General features: G+C 37.4%; 10 protein-coding genes across 10 annotated transcripts; 5 read left to right on the top strand and 5 right to left on the bottom strand.

The window, feature by feature from the left end:
- Positions 1–139: 139 nt before the first annotated feature.
- On the top strand, positions 140–2,128 carry C9374_008088 (uncharacterized protein; the record flags this gene model as incomplete). Its single annotated transcript, XM_044698125.1, has 1 exon — positions 140–2,128. One exon carries the CDS (start codon positions 140–142, stop codon positions 2,126–2,128), a length of 1,989 nt encoding a protein of 662 aa, XP_044545711.1.
- Positions 2,129–2,177: 49 nt separating this feature from the next.
- On the bottom strand, positions 2,178–3,423 carry C9374_008087 (uncharacterized protein; the record flags this gene model as incomplete). The annotated part of the gene is made up of 2 exons (XM_044698124.1): positions 2,178–3,093; positions 3,194–3,423. The coding sequence occupies 2 exons, from the start codon at positions 3,421–3,423 to the stop codon at positions 2,178–2,180; spliced, it is 1,146 nt and encodes a 381-aa protein (XP_044545710.1).
- A 276-nt stretch (positions 3,424–3,699) lies between these two features.
- Positions 3,700–5,227, bottom strand: C9374_008086 (uncharacterized protein; the record flags this gene model as incomplete). Its single annotated transcript, XM_044698123.1, has 2 exons — positions 3,700–3,842; positions 3,901–5,227. The coding sequence occupies 2 exons, from the start codon at positions 5,225–5,227 to the stop codon at positions 3,700–3,702; spliced, it is 1,470 nt and encodes a 489-aa protein (XP_044545709.1).
- Positions 5,228–5,823: 596 nt separating this feature from the next.
- On the top strand, positions 5,824–8,099 carry C9374_008085 (uncharacterized protein; the record flags this gene model as incomplete). The annotated part of the gene is made up of 2 exons (XM_044698122.1): positions 5,824–6,197; positions 6,281–8,099. 2 exons carry the CDS (start codon positions 5,824–5,826, stop codon positions 8,097–8,099), a joined length of 2,193 nt encoding a protein of 730 aa, XP_044545708.1.
- Positions 8,100–8,300: 201 nt separating this feature from the next.
- Positions 8,301–9,421, top strand: C9374_008084 (uncharacterized protein; the record flags this gene model as incomplete). Its single annotated transcript, XM_044698121.1, has 2 exons — positions 8,301–8,710; positions 8,788–9,421. 2 exons carry the CDS (start codon positions 8,301–8,303, stop codon positions 9,419–9,421), a joined length of 1,044 nt encoding a protein of 347 aa, XP_044545707.1.
- Positions 9,422–9,983: 562 nt separating this feature from the next.
- Positions 9,984–11,342, top strand: C9374_008083 (uncharacterized protein; the record flags this gene model as incomplete). Its single annotated transcript, XM_044698120.1, has 3 exons — positions 9,984–10,032; positions 10,096–10,744; positions 10,790–11,342. 3 exons carry the CDS (start codon positions 9,984–9,986, stop codon positions 11,340–11,342), a joined length of 1,251 nt encoding a protein of 416 aa, XP_044545706.1.
- A 100-nt stretch (positions 11,343–11,442) lies between these two features.
- On the bottom strand, positions 11,443–11,757 carry C9374_008082 (uncharacterized protein; the record flags this gene model as incomplete). The annotated part of the gene is made up of 1 exon (XM_044698119.1): positions 11,443–11,757. One exon carries the CDS (start codon positions 11,755–11,757, stop codon positions 11,443–11,445), a length of 315 nt encoding a protein of 104 aa, XP_044545705.1.
- A 1,221-nt stretch (positions 11,758–12,978) lies between these two features.
- On the bottom strand, positions 12,979–13,842 carry C9374_008081 (uncharacterized protein; the record flags this gene model as incomplete). The annotated part of the gene is made up of 1 exon (XM_044698118.1): positions 12,979–13,842. The coding sequence occupies one exon, from the start codon at positions 13,840–13,842 to the stop codon at positions 12,979–12,981; it is 864 nt and encodes a 287-aa protein (XP_044545704.1).
- A 339-nt stretch (positions 13,843–14,181) lies between these two features.
- Positions 14,182–16,045, top strand: C9374_008080 (uncharacterized protein; the record flags this gene model as incomplete). Its single annotated transcript, XM_044698117.1, has 2 exons — positions 14,182–14,341; positions 14,409–16,045. The coding sequence occupies 2 exons, from the start codon at positions 14,182–14,184 to the stop codon at positions 16,043–16,045; spliced, it is 1,797 nt and encodes a 598-aa protein (XP_044545703.1).
- Positions 16,046–16,250: 205 nt separating this feature from the next.
- Positions 16,251–17,981, bottom strand: C9374_008079 (uncharacterized protein; the record flags this gene model as incomplete). Its single annotated transcript, XM_044698115.1, has 1 exon — positions 16,251–17,981. The coding sequence occupies one exon, from the start codon at positions 17,979–17,981 to the stop codon at positions 16,251–16,253; it is 1,731 nt and encodes a 576-aa protein (XP_044545702.1).
- Between the last annotated feature and the right edge of the window lie 214 nt (positions 17,982–18,195).

Raw genomic sequence — 18,195 nt, 5'->3', positions numbered from 1 at the left:
GGCGAATTATCAACAAGTCGTGGTGGGACATCAAGCCTTTCATTATCAAGAGTGATTATTGAAATTACAGAAATACATCATTCGTCTTGTGAGTGGTGGAAGAACATCAGTTGGTTCAGTATTGAGCTTCGGAGTTGAAATGAAGGTTTCTTTGGGGAAGATACAACAACGGAAAGATGAAGCTACGTTTGAGAATGGCTTCTCTTTGGGTGCTTCCTCCTCATCGTCGTCGTTTACAAGAAACAAATTTCTTCCAAGATCCATACCTAGCAATTATGATTTTGAAGAGCATGAACAGAAAAAAAGGAATTCTTTGAAACCACTTGTTGGATCTTTGAACCCAAACGAACAACAATCGAGTAACTTTCAAATAATGAGGAAATCGTCAAACTTTGAAGCCAACAACATCTCTTCAACACCAAAGAAAAGCAAAAAAATAGCGTTCTACAATGATGGCAAGTTAGTGAGCGGCAAATCAAGAACCAGCAGCCAAGAATCCAATTCATCATTGGAGGATGATGAACGTAATTCATCTTCATTTTCATCTTCGGAAGATGATGACGAATTTATTAGAGCTCAGGAACAAGCACGTGTCGAGTACAGAGGAACTGACGAGGAGGACTTAAAACCAACACCAAGTATGTCCCTTCCGTTGGGACTCAATTTAAACGAAAATAGTTGCTTTGAATTTCCGACAAGTTTTGATGAACTGGCTTTGGATCCCAACTTGATGGCTCTTGAAGAGTACCTGTCCGAAGCAAAATTGCGAGCAGCTACTGGCGAGAACAATCTTCACAATGTTAAACATCTTGAAATTATTGTAAATACAACTAATAATTCGTTGGGAGATATTGGTGGCAAGCTTTGCAATTTGGAGGAATTAAAACTAAATGGAAGTACAATTCCATCAATTAGAGATTTAGGAACCAGCCTCAAGAACATTAGAATTTTATGGCTGTCTAGGTGTGGGATCAAAGAATTAGACGGCATTTCTACATTTTCAAAACTTCGAGAACTTTATTTGTCTTACAACGACATTGATGACATTTCTGATCTTGCAGGAATGGAAGAATTAGAGATTTTAGATTTAGAAGGAAATAACATTGACGATGAGTCACAACTTGTTTATCTTCAAGATTGTCGACGACTTACAAGTTTAACGCTCTCAGGAAATCCAATGTTGGTAAAACTAAGTGGGAAGTATAGATCTTCTGTGCGAGAGACTCTACCCACACTTGAATACCTTGACGATCTATCTTTGGCATCATCTGATGACTCTGTAGGGCGTGGAGTTAGTCCAATCAAAAAAGAAGAGGCCATACCTTCGTTAGAAGATTTGGAAAATGAATTTGAAATGCTCAAAAAATCCATCAAACTCACCAAAGTCGAATCTCTAGATGAAGGCCTTAGTGAGAATCCATTAATTTTGACAATAAGCACTAGACTTTACAATCCTGCTGATAATAACATGATACGAAATATTACTGCAACTACACCAAGGCTAGACGGAGGACGTCCACAATCAGCTTCTTTCTTTCGCCGTCCTTCTACATCTTCATCTCTAGCAAGGAGCATGACGAGAAGCAGAATGGGAATGAGACCAACCACCTCTCAGGGCCGCCCTATCACGGCCATGTCACTTTCTCAATCACGACCAATGACTGCTTCTTCTATGATGCTGAACAGACCAATGACTGCTTCTTCGGAAAAACAAAACATTCCAACAACCATTTTACAATCTAAGAAAGATGAAAATGAAGACGCAAGCAGCCACCTTACATTCAAAGCAACAGATGTGTTTTGTGGAAATATAGCCAAAGGGTTGAAGAAGAAAAAGAAAGAGGAACCCTTGTTCTTGGCTCATGCAGGACCTGTGGAGCTTGACATTTTGGCAGAAGTTCAAAAGCATAAGCTCAATACTTTAGACGAACCCAACGAAGAGTTGGAAGAGTTTTTAAACGAAGTATACGATGGCTTGGAAGTATTAGAAACACCATTTGACGACGAACGACCAAGTAAAATGGTATCACAACAAGATAAAAAGAAAAAGCCAAAGGCAGAATTGCGTGCACAGTATGATGACATTGATGAAGACAACCAAAGCAAAGGAAGAAGAAACAAAAGGTGAAGTGTTTCATTAAAATATTTATTATTTATTTGCAGCCAAATTATAATCATTATTTGTGAGTTGAAGACATCAAATAAGACAGCTGAACGAGTTCTGTCTCAGACAATTTTCCATCTCCGTCCAGATCATAAAGTTCAACTACATCTTTTGGTGCATGGAATTGAGATACAATGACGCTAACTGGAACTAACTTGTCACTAGTTAATTTTTCAAATTGGTTCTTCACTGCCTGTTTCCAAGCTTCCATCTTTGGCAAATCCATAATGTTAGGTAAATTTAGCATTTGGTATTGATTCTTTTTCGAATAACCTATGGTCAACTTTTCTTGTCGATATTGTGCTAAATCCTTCAAAAAATCTTCCTTTACGCTTGTTAGTTTTACGCTTTTGGCATTGTCGATATATTTACTGAGGGTGGTTACTACTTGTGACCACTCCTCATCTGATTTCTTAATGTCCTCATACAATTGCTTAAAAATCCAAGCCTTAATATTTTGTCTTACCAAATATTGTGGATGGAAAAGGAGTGAGCAGACGTCTTCCAAGTCCTCATCCTTTTTCAAGTACACTGCAGCATACGAAACACTTGCTCTGTTACTCAATAATGAGTCACTTTTTTCGCATTCAATCACGTTTCTAATAAGAAACTTTAGCTTTGGATCTATGAACTTGGTTTGAGCACCAATACAAGCACACAAACGAAGTGCATAATTTGGAGTATCCACATGAGGTGAAGGTTCTAAAGCGAGTGCCTTTTTCATTACACGAGACCGAAGGTGTTCGTCATCAATCACAAACGGGTTCAATAATACGTTACATAAGGCTTGAATAGGATAGAACTCATCGTCTTCAGGTTCGGGCATTGATTTCAACCCTCTGATCTCTGCTGCAACAAAACCTCGATCAATTGCTTCTTGTAACAGTTGTTGGCATTTGGAATCACGCAATGAATCCTTTGAGAGGAGTCTATCCGATGATGAATTGAATTTCAAAACAATGTAGTATCGGAGTTGTATCATATTATTTTGAATGAATTACAACATGTGGTGGTTATGAACATACTTACCTTCTAAGACGATGCATTTGATCAATATCTTTAGCTTTCAAGAAATTGGACATGGTTATTTCGGGATGTTCGGCCTCGATATCCAAAGGAACAAAACCTGAGGCCAGTGTTTGAGTGGAAAAGGTTGAGCTGGTTTCCATTGCTTCACTTTCTTCTTGAGAATATATTTGCGATCCATCATAACTCACCACTCTTGAGAGCGTTGTATTTTGGGAAGGTCTTTGAGGCATAATGATGGGTTGTATGGAAGAGTGTTAAAAGCCTGAATGTATTTAGAATGATCGGATTCTATTGGAAAGAATGGCTAGATATTCAAAATTCGGTGATGAAACAACCAACCACTGAAAGCCTTCAAGAAGAAAAGAAATTTCTTTTAAGGCTTTAAGGCAATTTTTTTTGTTGTTGCGAACTCGTGAGGTTCAATTCGGGAAATGTTTCGAAAACAAAAAAATGTTCCGTTGTTGAACTGTCAGAGTGTCCATTCAACAAACAAAGATGTTATGGTTTTAGTGACCCTTAATGGGAAGAGGTGGAACATTGGAAAGAGTTTGTGCGAGTGAAATAATGACTTTGACAGAATCGGCCATGTCGTGGAGTGAAACAAACTCAGATTGACTGTGGAAATTGTGACCTCCAGCAAAGATATTGGCTAATTGACAACATACCAAGGTAATGATCGTGAAACAATTAATTCAATAATGACTTACCTGTTGGAAGACCCATCCAACTCAACTGAGAGCCGTCTGTACCTCCCCGTACTGGTACTGAAACAATGTCTTTCATGTTTAAAGCAGAGTAAACGTCAATGATACTCAATTCCATGAATGGATACTTGTCGAGGACTTGTTTCATATTTCTATATTGTTGAACGACGTTCATTTCAATGGTCACGTTGGAATGTTCGCTTCTGAGTTGGTCAATAACTTTGGAAATACCTTCAGCATATTGTTTCAATTCAGAGTCTTCAAATGATCTCAAAATACACCTAATGGTGGTTTTTTCAACATTTCCGTTCATGTCTAGACAATGTACAAAGCCGTCTCTATCCTTGCTGATATCAGGAGAGGGCATATTTTGGTTGACTCGGTCTAAAAATTTAGCAGCTACTTTCATTGAGTTGATCATTCTACCAAATGAAGTTCCAGGATGAATATTGAATCCTGTAAACACAATAGTTACTAAATCAGCACTAAATGATTCAACGTTATAAGTGCCTTTCTCTCCTCCATCGACGGTGAAGGCAACTGCAGCTGAAAATTTTGGAATGTCAAAATAATGAGGTCCCTTTCCAATTTCTTCATCGATGGTGAAACCGATTTGAATGTCTCCGTGCTCAATCGAAGGATGTTCCGTTAAAAACTCAATGGCAGTCATAATTTCAGAAACACCTGCTTTATCATCAGCACCTAACAATGTGCCACCACTTGCTGTGACAATATCGTGACCAACCATTTTCGAAAGTTCCTTTCCATCAATTTTATAATCCACAATCTTTAAATTGTCCACCATGAGATTTTCACCATCTTTATAATTTCTATGCACACGAGGAGTGACATTGAATCCACTAATTTCAGTAGCTGTGTCCATATGAGCTAAAAATCCAACACTCAGGACATCTCTTTTCAAATTCTTTGGCAATGTAGCATAGACGTTTCCATACTTATCCATATCGATGTTTTTGAGTCCTTTCATTGATTTCAATTCTTCCAACAATACATTTGCCAAAACTCTTTGCTTTTCAGTACTTGGAACTGTAGAACTGAGTGGATCACTTTGTGTATCAATTTGTACATATTTCAGAAATCGATCTTCCAATCTTTTCCTCATCCAAGCATCATCGTGTTCAGAAAATTGGAATGGTCCAGATACGTGCTGTTCTTTCATCTCACCATTTAAATCGACTTGAATAGTTTCATGGGAGACGGATTCCGAGGAAGAATTAGCTGATGATGATGAAGTGGATTGTGAGAAAGCCTTCATCACAAACAAGAATAAAATTAGCAAGCAAAAAAACAGATTGGCTTTTGTCATCATTTTTTTCAGATTTGTAAGATTCTTTCAACCCAGCTGCACTGGTAATTTTAGGACACAGACAAGGAAATGAGAGTTGAAACTAAATACTCTCAGTGATGTTTTTTTGATTTTAATAGTTAGGACGACACGGATTTAGGTTTATTGTAAAGCCAAGTCAACAGTAGTAATCGGTTGACAGTAGAAAAAGTGAGGAAAAACACTTTCCGAAAAAATTGCACCACTTCCCATCAACAGCATCAAGCAAGGATCCATTGCTAGAAATTGAAGCTGAATTCATAGCCAACAGATTCAGAACAAGGAAAATCAGCTACAATATAATCTGGCTATGAATTCCTTGTCAATTGTCAAGCTTGTTTAAGGTGGTATAAGGAAATTCAGCTACAATTTCAAGCAATGAGTCCTTGCTTGATGCCATTGATGGGGAGTGGTGCGTAATGGGAGTTTATTCAAGACTCCAACAAATACCATAGTACGATGGTGAGAAATTAATTGAGTTTGAAGGGATTGGTGTATCAAGTGGTGTCTACTAACACGTGTGGAGAATAAACTCTTTATTTCTAGTTTTATTGTTGTCTTGGTGGATAAATTATTAAAAAATGTTAAACGACCACATGCAGCTCGACGATGATATTCATCAACTCATGTTTCAACGATCCTTTAGGAGAGCCTTTGAAATTCTGGAAAAATTATTGCAAGATATTAACAATAGAAGTAATGTAAATACAGGGGATGGAAATGTCGTGGATCATATTCCGATGATGGATAAAGCCGCCATATTATATTATATGGCCACGTGTTTGAGAGAAGAAAACAAACACACGCTTTCCATCTCATATTATGAAAAAGCAATGGAGGCGTTTGAATATCAGCACAAATCATCCATTGTAAAAGAGGATGATCTGTTGACCGATTTTGCATTGTGTTTAGTACGTGATGGAAGTACACAAAAATCAAAGGAACTCTATGAAAGGTAGTTTTAACAATATTTCGAGTGAAAAAATTAACACGAGTGATGATTATTAATTGAAAATCAACAAATTTCACAACTACTAGAGCATTGGATTTGAATTCAAGAAATGTGGTGGCCATCAGCGGTCTCGCCGCCTGCTATTTAATTTTGCGTGAGATTTCAATGTCCAAAATATTAATTGAGAAGGCCAAAAGTATTGATGATTCATATTATCACATTTATCATGTGAGAGGAATGCTTCTCGACGAAGAGAAAGATTATGAAGGAGCGATCGAAATGTACACAAAAGCATCGATATTGAATCCCATGTATGCTCGAAGTCATTACAACAAAGCATTGACATTCGAGAAAATGTTTCGGCTTTCAGAAGCCATTCGTGAATATGAAGAGTGTTTACGTATTGATCCAAATCATTTACCATCCCTTCAGAACCTCAGTTATTTATATTACCAAGAGAGTGGACTACGAGAGAGGTCTTTCAATTTATTGGAAACGTTTGGTGGAAACAATAACGATGCAGATGCTCTTTCATCAATATCAGATAGTTTCAGAGACTTGGGAGAAGACGTAAAAGCATATGAAGTCATTACTCGTGCAATATTATTACAACCTGATAATCCCTTGTTTTATGTGAAGCGAGCTCAAATTCTTAAATTTCTTGAGCGAGTAGATGAAGCAATTTTGGACTATCAAAAAGCATGTGAGTTAGACCCAACAAATGAAGACAACAAAATCATGTTAAGAAATTGTAAATTTGGTCCTAGTAGACATACTTTAGCTGTTACAGGTGATGACACATCTTGTCAGCTTGGAAATATTTCCTTAGAGGACCAGTCACATTGCCTTTGGACACCTATTTCGTTCTCGGTATCCATACTCAATGAAAGGATTAATCAAATCGTGGCTGGTTCTCACTTTTCTGTTTTTTGGGGAGATAATATTGGCAATACTCCAAAGATATATGAATGTGGTATTTTAAATCAACAGACATTTTCAATTTTCGAAGATGTACCTCTGCCAAGTGATGCATCTTCGATTCAACAGATCAGCTGTGGCTTAAATCACTACATGATACTATTATCAGATGGAAGGTTATTTGGAAAAGGTCTTAACTCGAGATACTGCCTTTCACTACCCTTACCTGACTGTATTTACCAAGATCTCACATTAATTGACACTAGCCAATACATTACAGAGCCAATTCAATCTATAGTATGTGGTCACACGTCGTCAGCAATCATTACCACCAGTAATAAGCTCTATGTTACAGGACTTGGGCCCAAATTCACACTTGATTCCTGTCCCTCATGTAAGACATTATCCTTTATTTCAGAACGGAAAATGATCATTTGGTGCAAGAATAGAAAATTACTGTTGAAGACCATTGATGAGAGTCATGAGAAATTTGTGGACCTTGATTTACTGGCTCACGAAGATGTTGTGAAAATTAGCTCTGGTTATCTATTTTCGTTCATATTAACCAATCTTGGAAATATCTTCCTTTATGGCTCTCCTGTCAATAACTATGACGATGGAACAACATCATGGCTCAACAATCCCATTACAAAAATTAATACCTCCTCTTTTAGCCCTGCCACTTACAGTCCAATCAAAGATATTGCTTGTGGCTTAAGCTGTGCATTCGTAATCACTCGAGATCATTCATATTATGCTATTGGACATGGTGCAAGTGGAGAGTTGGGACTTGGAGAATCCATACTCGCAGCTTCACGATTTACAAAAATTTCCTCTCTCGATAATCCTCTGCTGAATGCAATTGCAGCTGGATCGCATTCCACATTCTTCTATCGGTCTCTTATTGTGGAACAACAAACCATTCAAAAGAGTTTTAATTTCAAAAGACAGTTCAACACAGATATTGTCATTGAGTGCTTGCGATGATTAATCAATGGAATTGAGGCCTTAAAAGTTTATGAAATTACACAACTTTACAATTCTAATTATCCAACTGGACCAACATATTTCGACCCGCCCTTTCATTCGCAAGATTGGTACCCTAATATTTATTTGGAAATTTGAAGGATCGCAAGTAGTTGGAAACACACAACAAAAAAAATTGTCTCTTTATCGAACTCTATCAACATGGTTCTCTTTGATGGTGATCTTGTTCTTTTACGTGTCATTCGTGGTATCAACTTGTCCAGTAAAGCCGATCCCTATTGTATTGTCAAAACGAATGTAGACACTGATCAGACCCGAAAGACCTTTGTCATTGAAAAGACATTGAATCCCGAATGGGGAAATGAATTTATCATTCCAATTTCTGGCCAAGTGCTTGAAAAGCTCACAACTAAATCACTGGTGCTTGAATTTACAGTGATGGATGAAAATAAGATCACCAAAGATGTCTTTATGGGATCTGCAACTTTGGTGGTCGACACTGTACAATTTCCATTAAACGAAGCAGTGAAAAAAGTAGTGCCGTTACAAAATACGAAAAAAGGAGAAATTGAGGTAGCCATAAGAATTGTCAGAGTGAATTCAAATGGAGTGTAAGTGATCAAGTCAAAATTCAGTAGTTGTGTTATTAACGTTGTTGAATTTTGTTGTTTTATTGAAATAATATCAGTGAAAGCGCTGTTCAGAAATGTCCAATTCATAACATCTCTATCAATACCATTTGCAAAACCTGTAGTGCATTTATTTGTTCAGCATGTGCCATTAGTTCCACTCATCATGGTCATCAAGTGTTCCTATTGGAAGAAGCTGAACTAGGAGAAAGACAAGAAATTGAAAATTTGAGGAAGCAAATCGAAGAATGGGAAATTCAAAATGGTATTTCCAATGAAAGTCTCGAACAGCAAATGGGTGAAGCAGAGATCATTTGTGCAGAACATAAGCAACGGATCAGTGCTATTTTTGATGAACTGAGAAATTTACTCAAGACAAAGGAAGAGCTCATGTTGACCCAAATCGATGACGTTGGAAAAGCAAGAATTAAAATGCTCATGAAATTAATGTCATGGAAATTGAACTGTAACGAGACATTTACCATCTTCAACCAATGTATGAATTCCTACACATTGGTTGAACAGAAAATGGCCAAGTTTCCACAACTCGAGAAATCATTCCAAGAACCCAAAAAAATATTTAGAAGCCAGACTGACTTTAAAAACGGTCTAGTGACATTTCAAAACAAGGTGGAAAATGTCAGCAAACAAGTGAAAGACAAATGCGATGGCTTTAGTGCATACATGATGTAATCTCACACAATGAAACCAATGAGCGTTGAGGCACAACAAATGATTAAAAAAAAATTTAAATATTGTTTATTGGCCCTTCGGTGCCTCAATACATTACATTAGACGTTCGTTGTCGTAAGGATACACTTCAGAATGTCAAATGTTTTTGTAAGGATATTTCAAATATTAACAGATTACTTGCTTGTTTTGAGCAACTGCTGTTTGGATAAGTCCATCGATGAACAGGTAGCGAAAATAAAGCAAGGATTGTTCAATGCTTTTTGAAATATCAGTGGTTAGTAATGATGGGTTATCAATAATTACATTAATAGGTCACGAATTTGATTAGTCAATTCACAAATATATAAGATTACCAGTTTGTTTTTCATTGGGTTCTAGTCACAATATTTGTTGTAATAACAGGGTGGAGAGCAATCCTGATTAGTTTAATTGAAACTCTCACCACCTTAGTAGGAACACAAAGAAGCTGAAATCTTTGGATCAACCTTTTGGCAACCTCGAACGAAAGTTCGTTACTCTCACACAAAACGAACAATGAGGCACAATAAATTGTCCAAAAAAAATGAAAAAAGTGGATACAGAAGACGAAGCCTTCATGTTCTTTGTGATGGGTAGGTATATGATTACTACAATGGAATATCATTCATAGGTGAACTGTAAATATATTGAATTAGACAACCTATCGACAGCCAAGGTCCATCATGCCAATACAACACTCTCTCAATTGAAAAAGGAGTTACGGTTGTTATGGAACGCAAGTTCGGAGCATGTTAAAGACCAATATCAACAGATGGTCGTGTTGGAAGAACATTCATGTGGGGCTGAAAAGAAGCGTGTATTGTCAAGTGGATCGGAGGAAGATGATGCGTGCATGGACACAACACAATCATCGTTCATGGATGGAAAGAAACGAAAAATTGACCACTTGGCAGGTGTTTTCTACAATGATATTTTGAAGAATATATTACTGTATTTGGACATTCCTGAATTTGCAAAATCTCGACCATGGCTTGTTTCAAAGCAGTGGAATCAATTGTTTTACAAAAAGGGACTCAAATTCCCAAAACTCTATGTACATTCATACTTGAAGTTGGATGAAGAACAAAAGACTAGTTTAAGGGACATGTTGAAGGATAGTGGATTGAATCACAAATATGTTTTTGAAATGTTGTTTTGTATGAATTGGAATTTTATTGAAGAACATGAAAGACTACTTGGAAACTACAAACAAACTTCTTCAAAGCGTACATTATCAACCATGAAAAAACAACTGAAATTTCAAAAGTTTATTGTTGACACCGGATTTGAAAGGGTGATCCAAAAGTCTTTTCCAAAATCTTGACAAATCTATCACAATGAGCCATCAAGTACAACATTTACCATATTGAAAGAAAATCTATTTAAGATAATAGTGGTCAATCATTTACAGGAAGAAGAGACGAATAGTGAAGACAATTTATGTACTTTCTTGAAAAAGAAAACAAGTTGCACTGCCTTTTTAAGCAACGGCTTTCCACTTGAAATCAGCATTTCACATTGTTCTAGCAGTGCAGAAATTGAATTTGGAAAGCATTGTGCTACGAAAGAATATGAAAGCACTGATTTAGCATTTGATGGTACCACCGTGTTAACAGCTTCATCCTCAATCCAACAACGATCATTCTCTGATGACGACAATGTCGACATTTCAAAGACAGTAGAATTGCAGGCTTGGAGAGACACTATAATTTTGGAAACAACACCACCTCTTGATAGTGAAATGTATGCTAGCGTTGTGCTCAGTTGGTTGAACAAGTTTGTGGATATTTCTTTTCCAATGCAAGAAAATGGCCTGTACGAGGTCAAGTTTTTAGGTATGGAGGACGAGAGAGATAATGAGAGAAGTGTTCACACAGAGTCTGATTCTGAAGGAGAGCAATAATTCGTTTCCATTATTTCTTTACTGGGAAGAGTAGATATTAGAATTTTACTTCTTGAAGGTCATGACAATGATTTGTAAGTGGTCACCAAGCTATTGTAAATTAATCATCTTCCCTAGCTCCGTACACCCGTCGATACGCCTTTTTAAGGTCATGATATCTTTGTTTTAACTCCTCTTCCCTACTTCTAGTCACAGGAACATTATCTCTTACAGACTCCTTCTCTTTGCTTGAAGTTTTTCTTGACCTAGGATATTCTGATTCCAAGTCCGATGTTTTTTCGTCATTACGTTTCGATTTTGAACTTGATTTTTTGGATTCTGTTACTTTGAGCGTTTCATTAGACGCTACAATCTCATTTTCTGATTCTGTGGAAAGGAATTCAACTGAATCTTTCTTAGTACTACTGATACACATAGGTGAAAGAACAGATGCTTTCTTTGGAAGTACTACCAGCTCTGGTCGATCGTCATCTGAATCAGACGTCAATGACGACACAAGAAGCTTATCGATATGGAGGACATACCTTTTAGCACCTTACACCTTACACTTTAGTGCCGTTTGCAATGGCACGTAGTCCCAAAAAGGAGATACAAATAGCACTTAACACTGGAGTGCCAAATGCAAACAGCACCTGACACTTGAGTGCCGAGTGTCATCAGCACCTGTATATTTTTTAATTTATTTAAATATTATTTTGAAATTACAAACCTCCGTCTTCACGGTTGTGAGCAACGGGCCTCAAAATTCTCTTCACTACACAATCATCATCGAGTATCACGAACGCAATTTTTGGACAATTCGTCTGACAACGACAATACCAAATGATCATCTACGAAATTTAGTTTATGGAGGGAAGAATAGACTCACGCTCATTTTCTAAGGTGAAGCGTTGTGAGGCAGTGGTTCAAATAATGTTCCACCGTTCAGCACCTGTTTTCTGAGTTGATGTTGCGCCATACAACACGGCGTTGAAAGAGATTGAGATGAAGTTGTCGAACAGGATGTCAGAGCTTGCTGAATGAACTTGAGAGACGATTTATGTTGAGGAAAAACACTTGCAGTACAGGAAAACATTTTCATTTGGTTCAACAGGGGAGTGAAACTTGCCAGCTTTTCTTCATAGTGACATGTACTTTTGTTCAATTGTTACAAAAACGGTGAGAAGAACAAGAGAATGGTGCTCAACACTGTTGTTGGCTGATGTAATCGAATTTGAGTGATTTGGGAATGACGGTAACAGCAAAAGTCAAGCTGAAGCAATCAGAAGGGTACAATTAAGGGAACTGGAATCACTTTTTGTTTCGTAGTCATACTTCTTAACGGCTGAGTCTATCATCGTGAATGAAAGGAACATATCATCTTTTGTGCCTCCTAACTCCTTTCATACGAAGGTCCAAGCTAACATACGTAAGGAAAGTAGATGCATGAGATTAAATCATGCCTTTTTTTTTGTTTGATAGATTCGTTATTGACCTTTTTATATGAACACGAAGTAGAATGGTTAGGTTCACAAACTAGTACCTCCATTTCAATCAACATCCATTTCGCACCTTACACTCAAGTGTCAAATACAAATAGCACCTTACACTCAAGTGTCAAATACAAATCACACTTCATTCATTTGGCACTCAAGTGTCAAATGAAAACAGCACTGACACTAAGTGTAAGGTGTAAGGTGCCAAAATATAACAACTCATCGATATGGGTCCTTGAGTCATCCTTGTTTGCAGGTATTTCACCTGGCTCATCATTATCTTCAGGTTTTCGTTTTGAAAACTCCTTAAATTTCTTTTGTAGGTAAGCCGTTTTTTTGCGGTATCTTGCTTGAATATCTTTCAATTCTGCGAGTCGATCCTCGAAGATCTTGAGCTTAGTTTCGTGCAGCGTGAAAAGTTCCTCCAAAGTCTTCTTTTGGTTACTGACGCTTCCTTCCAAAGAATCCATTCGATTTTTTAGAGATCCACACTTCTTTGATTGAGCTGTCATTTGTAAATCCATTTCCATCATTTTCTCTTGAAGCGAGGCAATCTTCTTTTCCATGCTGTTGGTCTTACTTTTTTGCTGATTATACAAGAGCTGATATTTGTTGAATAATGATTCGAATTTTTTCAATTGTTCTACATATTGTTGTTGATTAGAGAGTCTTGATTGAGATAATGAAAATGTTTGGGAAGGAGCTGATTGTGCTCGATTTGGTAAGTTTGAGGATGAAGGCGTTGTTCCGTATGTGTTTCTGTGGCTATTTACTGTACCCGAGTTGAGAATGTTCCGTAACAACGGCGATGGTTGTCTTGTTGGCTTTTTGACCTTCTTCTTCTTCCCCGATACGGCACTAGGGTTTCTTTTCAAAGCATCATTCCTCTCCGCAATGGTCTGATTATATCTTGCACTTGATGAAAACGTCGGATTCGTCAGTGTTGATGATGATCCAAGATAATGACCGCTTTTTGAGGCTATTCGTTGGGATGATGATTGTAGCAGCGGTGATCGAGAGTTCATTTTTTTTCTAAGGTCTTTGAAAGAGGCGGGTGGAATTACAGTTTTGGGCGCCAAAAAATTTAAAACTAACATCATCAGTTGTTACCATGCAAAAGGAAAGATCATTGATCATGGTATGTGTATCATCACGATTATACATAATGACAGTCAAGAATTAATTTCCGAATCCAAATCCACGAAAGGACGAACTTTGAACTTGTTCGGCAATGAAAAAGTAGCTTAGGAATGGAAAATGACATGATAGAATACTTGGAATAATAAGAGGTTGTGACAATTTTCGAACGCCATCATTGTTCATGATTGATGCTGTCAGTCATCAATTTGATGCATGCTTAAAAAATGTCTCTCTTACTCATCCACGGTAAATGGAACAGCGATTTACTTCCCACGAACAATGAACAAAACAAAGTACAGCTGGTCCATCTATCGGAATGTATTCCTCCTTCTAGTCGAGTTGTGAAAATGGCTTTCGGAATTTATCAAGCAATATTTGTGACAGGTTGGTATCTTGTTGTAAATTTATTGCAAATATTGAAGGTAATATTATTTAATTTTATTTGAACAAGACAACAATGAAATTTTCATCGCTGGAACAAGCCTACCTCGGAATGAAGCACAAAACCAATCATCATCCAAACCGAATTTACAATTTATTACTCCTTCTGCTCACTTGCCATCATTCAACCATCAAAATGCGAGTACTTTTCATTATTCATCATTACAACATGACAATTCATTTCACAATCATAGTATGGATACTCTCTGCTTCTCACCGACTTGTTACTTTCCATTCGCTCAAGTCAATCATCCATATTTAGAACAATCATTAATTTCGAGTCCATTGATTGCTTGTGGACCTGAATTTGGAATCTTTTCATTGAGCACTGTATCGAGAAGAAATGTTGTAAGAAATGTTGGACTTCACGGAGGAGCTGTTAATGGTAACAACAACTCTTCTGTGAGAAGTAAGGAAATTAATTCTCGATCCAATCCCAATATGGAAAATAATATTTCACATTACATGTTTACTTTTGGTTGGGATAGCAAAAAAGTGTTTCAACCAAGTATTCGAAATTCTCATGATGAATTTGGAGGATTATTGTTACATCATTTTCTGATTGAAGAAGTTCCACAAGATTTTTCGAATTTGAAAATTTCTGAATTAGTCTGCGGAGGAGATCATTGGTTTACAATCTTTGAGGATAGAAAGACAGTGATTGGTAAAGGTTATAATGCGTATTTTCAATTAGGATTAGGTCACAATAAGGATGTGAAAAAGATGTGTCAAATTCCAATGATGGAAGGTGTCACGATCGAGAAGGCATCTTGTGGATTGTATCATTCTGTATTCATTACAAGAAAAGATGTATCTTCTCATCGTTCCAAAAGCACGCTTCAAGTTATCGTTTGTGGAAACAACCTTGCAGGACAACTTGCTGTGAAAAACCATTCAAAAATTCACAATTTTCAAGAAAGTCCTTCTTGGAGCCGAATTGTGCAATCGGAGGGAATAATTCATTTAAAATGTGAATATCAATCGACATGGATCATGACTGAAAATGGCAACCTGTATGCTTGTGGCTACCTTCCAATTTCCGATCCAAATCTAAGCTCTGAAAGTTCCACAATTGCAAAGGCCATCAAACAACGAGTGTTCGATCCTGTACGATTCAAAGCTCCCTCTTCCTCACCTCTCAGCAATTGTACCATGAGTGCCACCTGTCGAAAATCATCACTCTTGGCCTGTGGAGGATTTCACACACTGGTTGCCAATCATCGAATGGATTCTCTTATTGGAATTGGAGATAACACAAGTCATCAAATGAGAAATTCCGAAGAATTTTATGGAACCATTCCTCACGGTGATGCTTTTGTGGAAAATTCCAGCAATACCTTGTATTTTCACAAATCGTATCAAACAAGTAGTACACGAAGGAATCAAAAGTTTTGCACATTTGAACATCCAGAACAATCTCCTTATTCTTCGAAACCTCCTCAATTTCGATATTACCACATTTGTGGAGTTTATGGATCAAGAGATTGTTCAGTGATTCACTTGGAAAGAATTGCAACATTCACGACAAGCATTTGGGAGGAAATGAAGAGACACTATGATGAAGAAGGTAGAAATAATGGAGGAACACTCAGGATGGATGCTCATCATTTCTATTTGTGTGACATTTCTATTCACACGAATTATTAATTTATTTTTGTATTTTTACAATTTTATTTCTAATAGAATCACTGCTATTTTTTGAATCAATACTTCTTGAATCATTTCAAATAACAATCAACTATTCAAATATATTCAGCAACATTGTAATTTATTGTTTTGAATATCCTTTCCTTTCAAGAATTTTTGAAATATTTTCACATGACACAAACCATGTCATAAATTTCAAAACATTTTAAGGAGATTGAACAGCAAGTCTTCTCAAAACCTCAAAATTAGGTACACCCAATCCACTAATTGGATCATAACCTTGAGTGGCACTAAATCCAGGACATGGACTCACTCCATTATTTCCTTGAGTGATATCAAAGAAAGCACCTCTTTCCTTGGAAGCTACTTGATACAACCATGGATTCAAGAAACCTAATGGTTGTTTTCCAGCTTTCAATCTCAAGTCATTCAACAAGGAAACAATTCCTGCAAAGACTGGAGTAGAAGCAGAAGTTCCATCAACAGCTTGAACTTGTCCTCCAACCACAATTTGATAATCAACACCCAAAGCAGCAACATCTGGATAAGCTCTTCCATTCACATTAAAATAAGAAGTTGGTGGAACAGAATTACCTCTTAAATATTGAGAAACAGCTTCGGATTGATACGAAGGTCGTGCATAACTTTCAGCAAAACCACCACCTCCCCAACTCACAGCTCGTTCAAAATAGGTATCACTTGGACGAGTAGCACCAACAGAGACAATGTATGGAGAACTAGTTGGCCACTCAGCTTCGAATTTGTCACCATTGGAATTGCATCGAGAACCATCGTCACCACTGGCAATGAGAACGGTACGACCTGTCACACCAAATTTTTGGAATTCAATGTCGAGAGTGGTTTGGAAGTTTTTAGGAACGTATTTTTCGACACCTCCATAGGAGACGGAGTGGACCCAAGCAGATCGATCACCCATGGATTGTTGAATCTTGATCCATCGAAGGAAAATGTCATCGCTTTGATCGTTTGGATCATTGGAATTGATGGTCGTGTTGACGAGGTATCCTACTGCGGTAATGTATTGAATATCGAGAGCAGCTTCAGTACCTGGTTGGCTCTGATCGTTAGGACCGATAATGGTTGGTTTCACACGTGGTAAGTTGAACATTTGTTGGAATTGAGTCAAATCACTTAATTCGACATATTGTCCTAAAAAGGAAGCCACGGCTTGTTGATTCTTTGGTGAAGTACTTGTTGGCAAGGTAATATTATATCGTTTCCACAATGCCTGAGGAGTGGTGTCATAACTTTGCATGGCTCTACTTCTCACGTTAGGTGTCTCCACAGATCGAACACTCTTAATCTTTGCCGAATAAATTGGAAAATGATGCAAACCAAAGACCGCATGGACAGCACTCGAAATTTCCACAGGAAGAGCATAACCAATTTCTGAACGATACACCATACGACCAGTCTCTTCATGTACGAATGGAACCATTCTAGCCTTAAAAGCTTCATTCAAAGTCTTCAAAGGAGCTTCGACCGTTACAAAATTTTCATGAGCAGACACATGCATGACACGAGCACCTGGCAAACTCTTCTTGATAAATTCCATGACCAATTGCTTATGAGAAGCATGAGGAGAGGTCATTCTAGCTACTTGTTCCATACTCAAAAACTTTCTAAATTTTGGATGGAATGGATCCGAGACACTTTCAAATTGTTCACGAAGCCATTCGGTATTTTGTGAATGCAATGAAAAAGTGACATTGGCTTTTTGAGTTTCCCATAAAAAGGAAGATAATTGTGGATGCATGGATGATACGGAATGGTCAAAGAAACGTCTCCAACCTGGTGGAATTTTGAATTCGGTTGGATGATGAATTGAGACTTGTTGTTGTTCTTGAGCAGCGAGTGAACAAGTCAACGCCAAGAGAGAAAGAAGCAACAAGGAAAGAATTTGTTGTTGTTTCATTGGTGGAGTGGTTTGTTTTTTTTCGAATGGATACGACAAGGATGACGAGGAAACGGAAAAAAGTAACTCCTGAAACTCCTAAAATTGAGGCGTTTTCGAAAGAGCTGGAAAATTGGGAGAGAGTTTCAAGGTGGCTAGATGTTTCTTTCAATATTATTGTATTAGTATTTGTAATGAAGTTTCATCAACCAGTGCACTTGCCACATAAATTTTT

This window comes from Naegleria lovaniensis (assembly GCF_003324165.1).
Source record: "Naegleria lovaniensis strain ATCC 30569 chromosome Unknown tig033, whole genome shotgun sequence".
In the NCBI taxonomy this organism is placed as follows: Eukaryota; Heterolobosea; class Eutetramitea; order Acrasida; family Naegleriidae; genus Naegleria; species Naegleria lovaniensis.
This window is presented reverse-complemented; position numbering and strand designations above follow the sequence as displayed.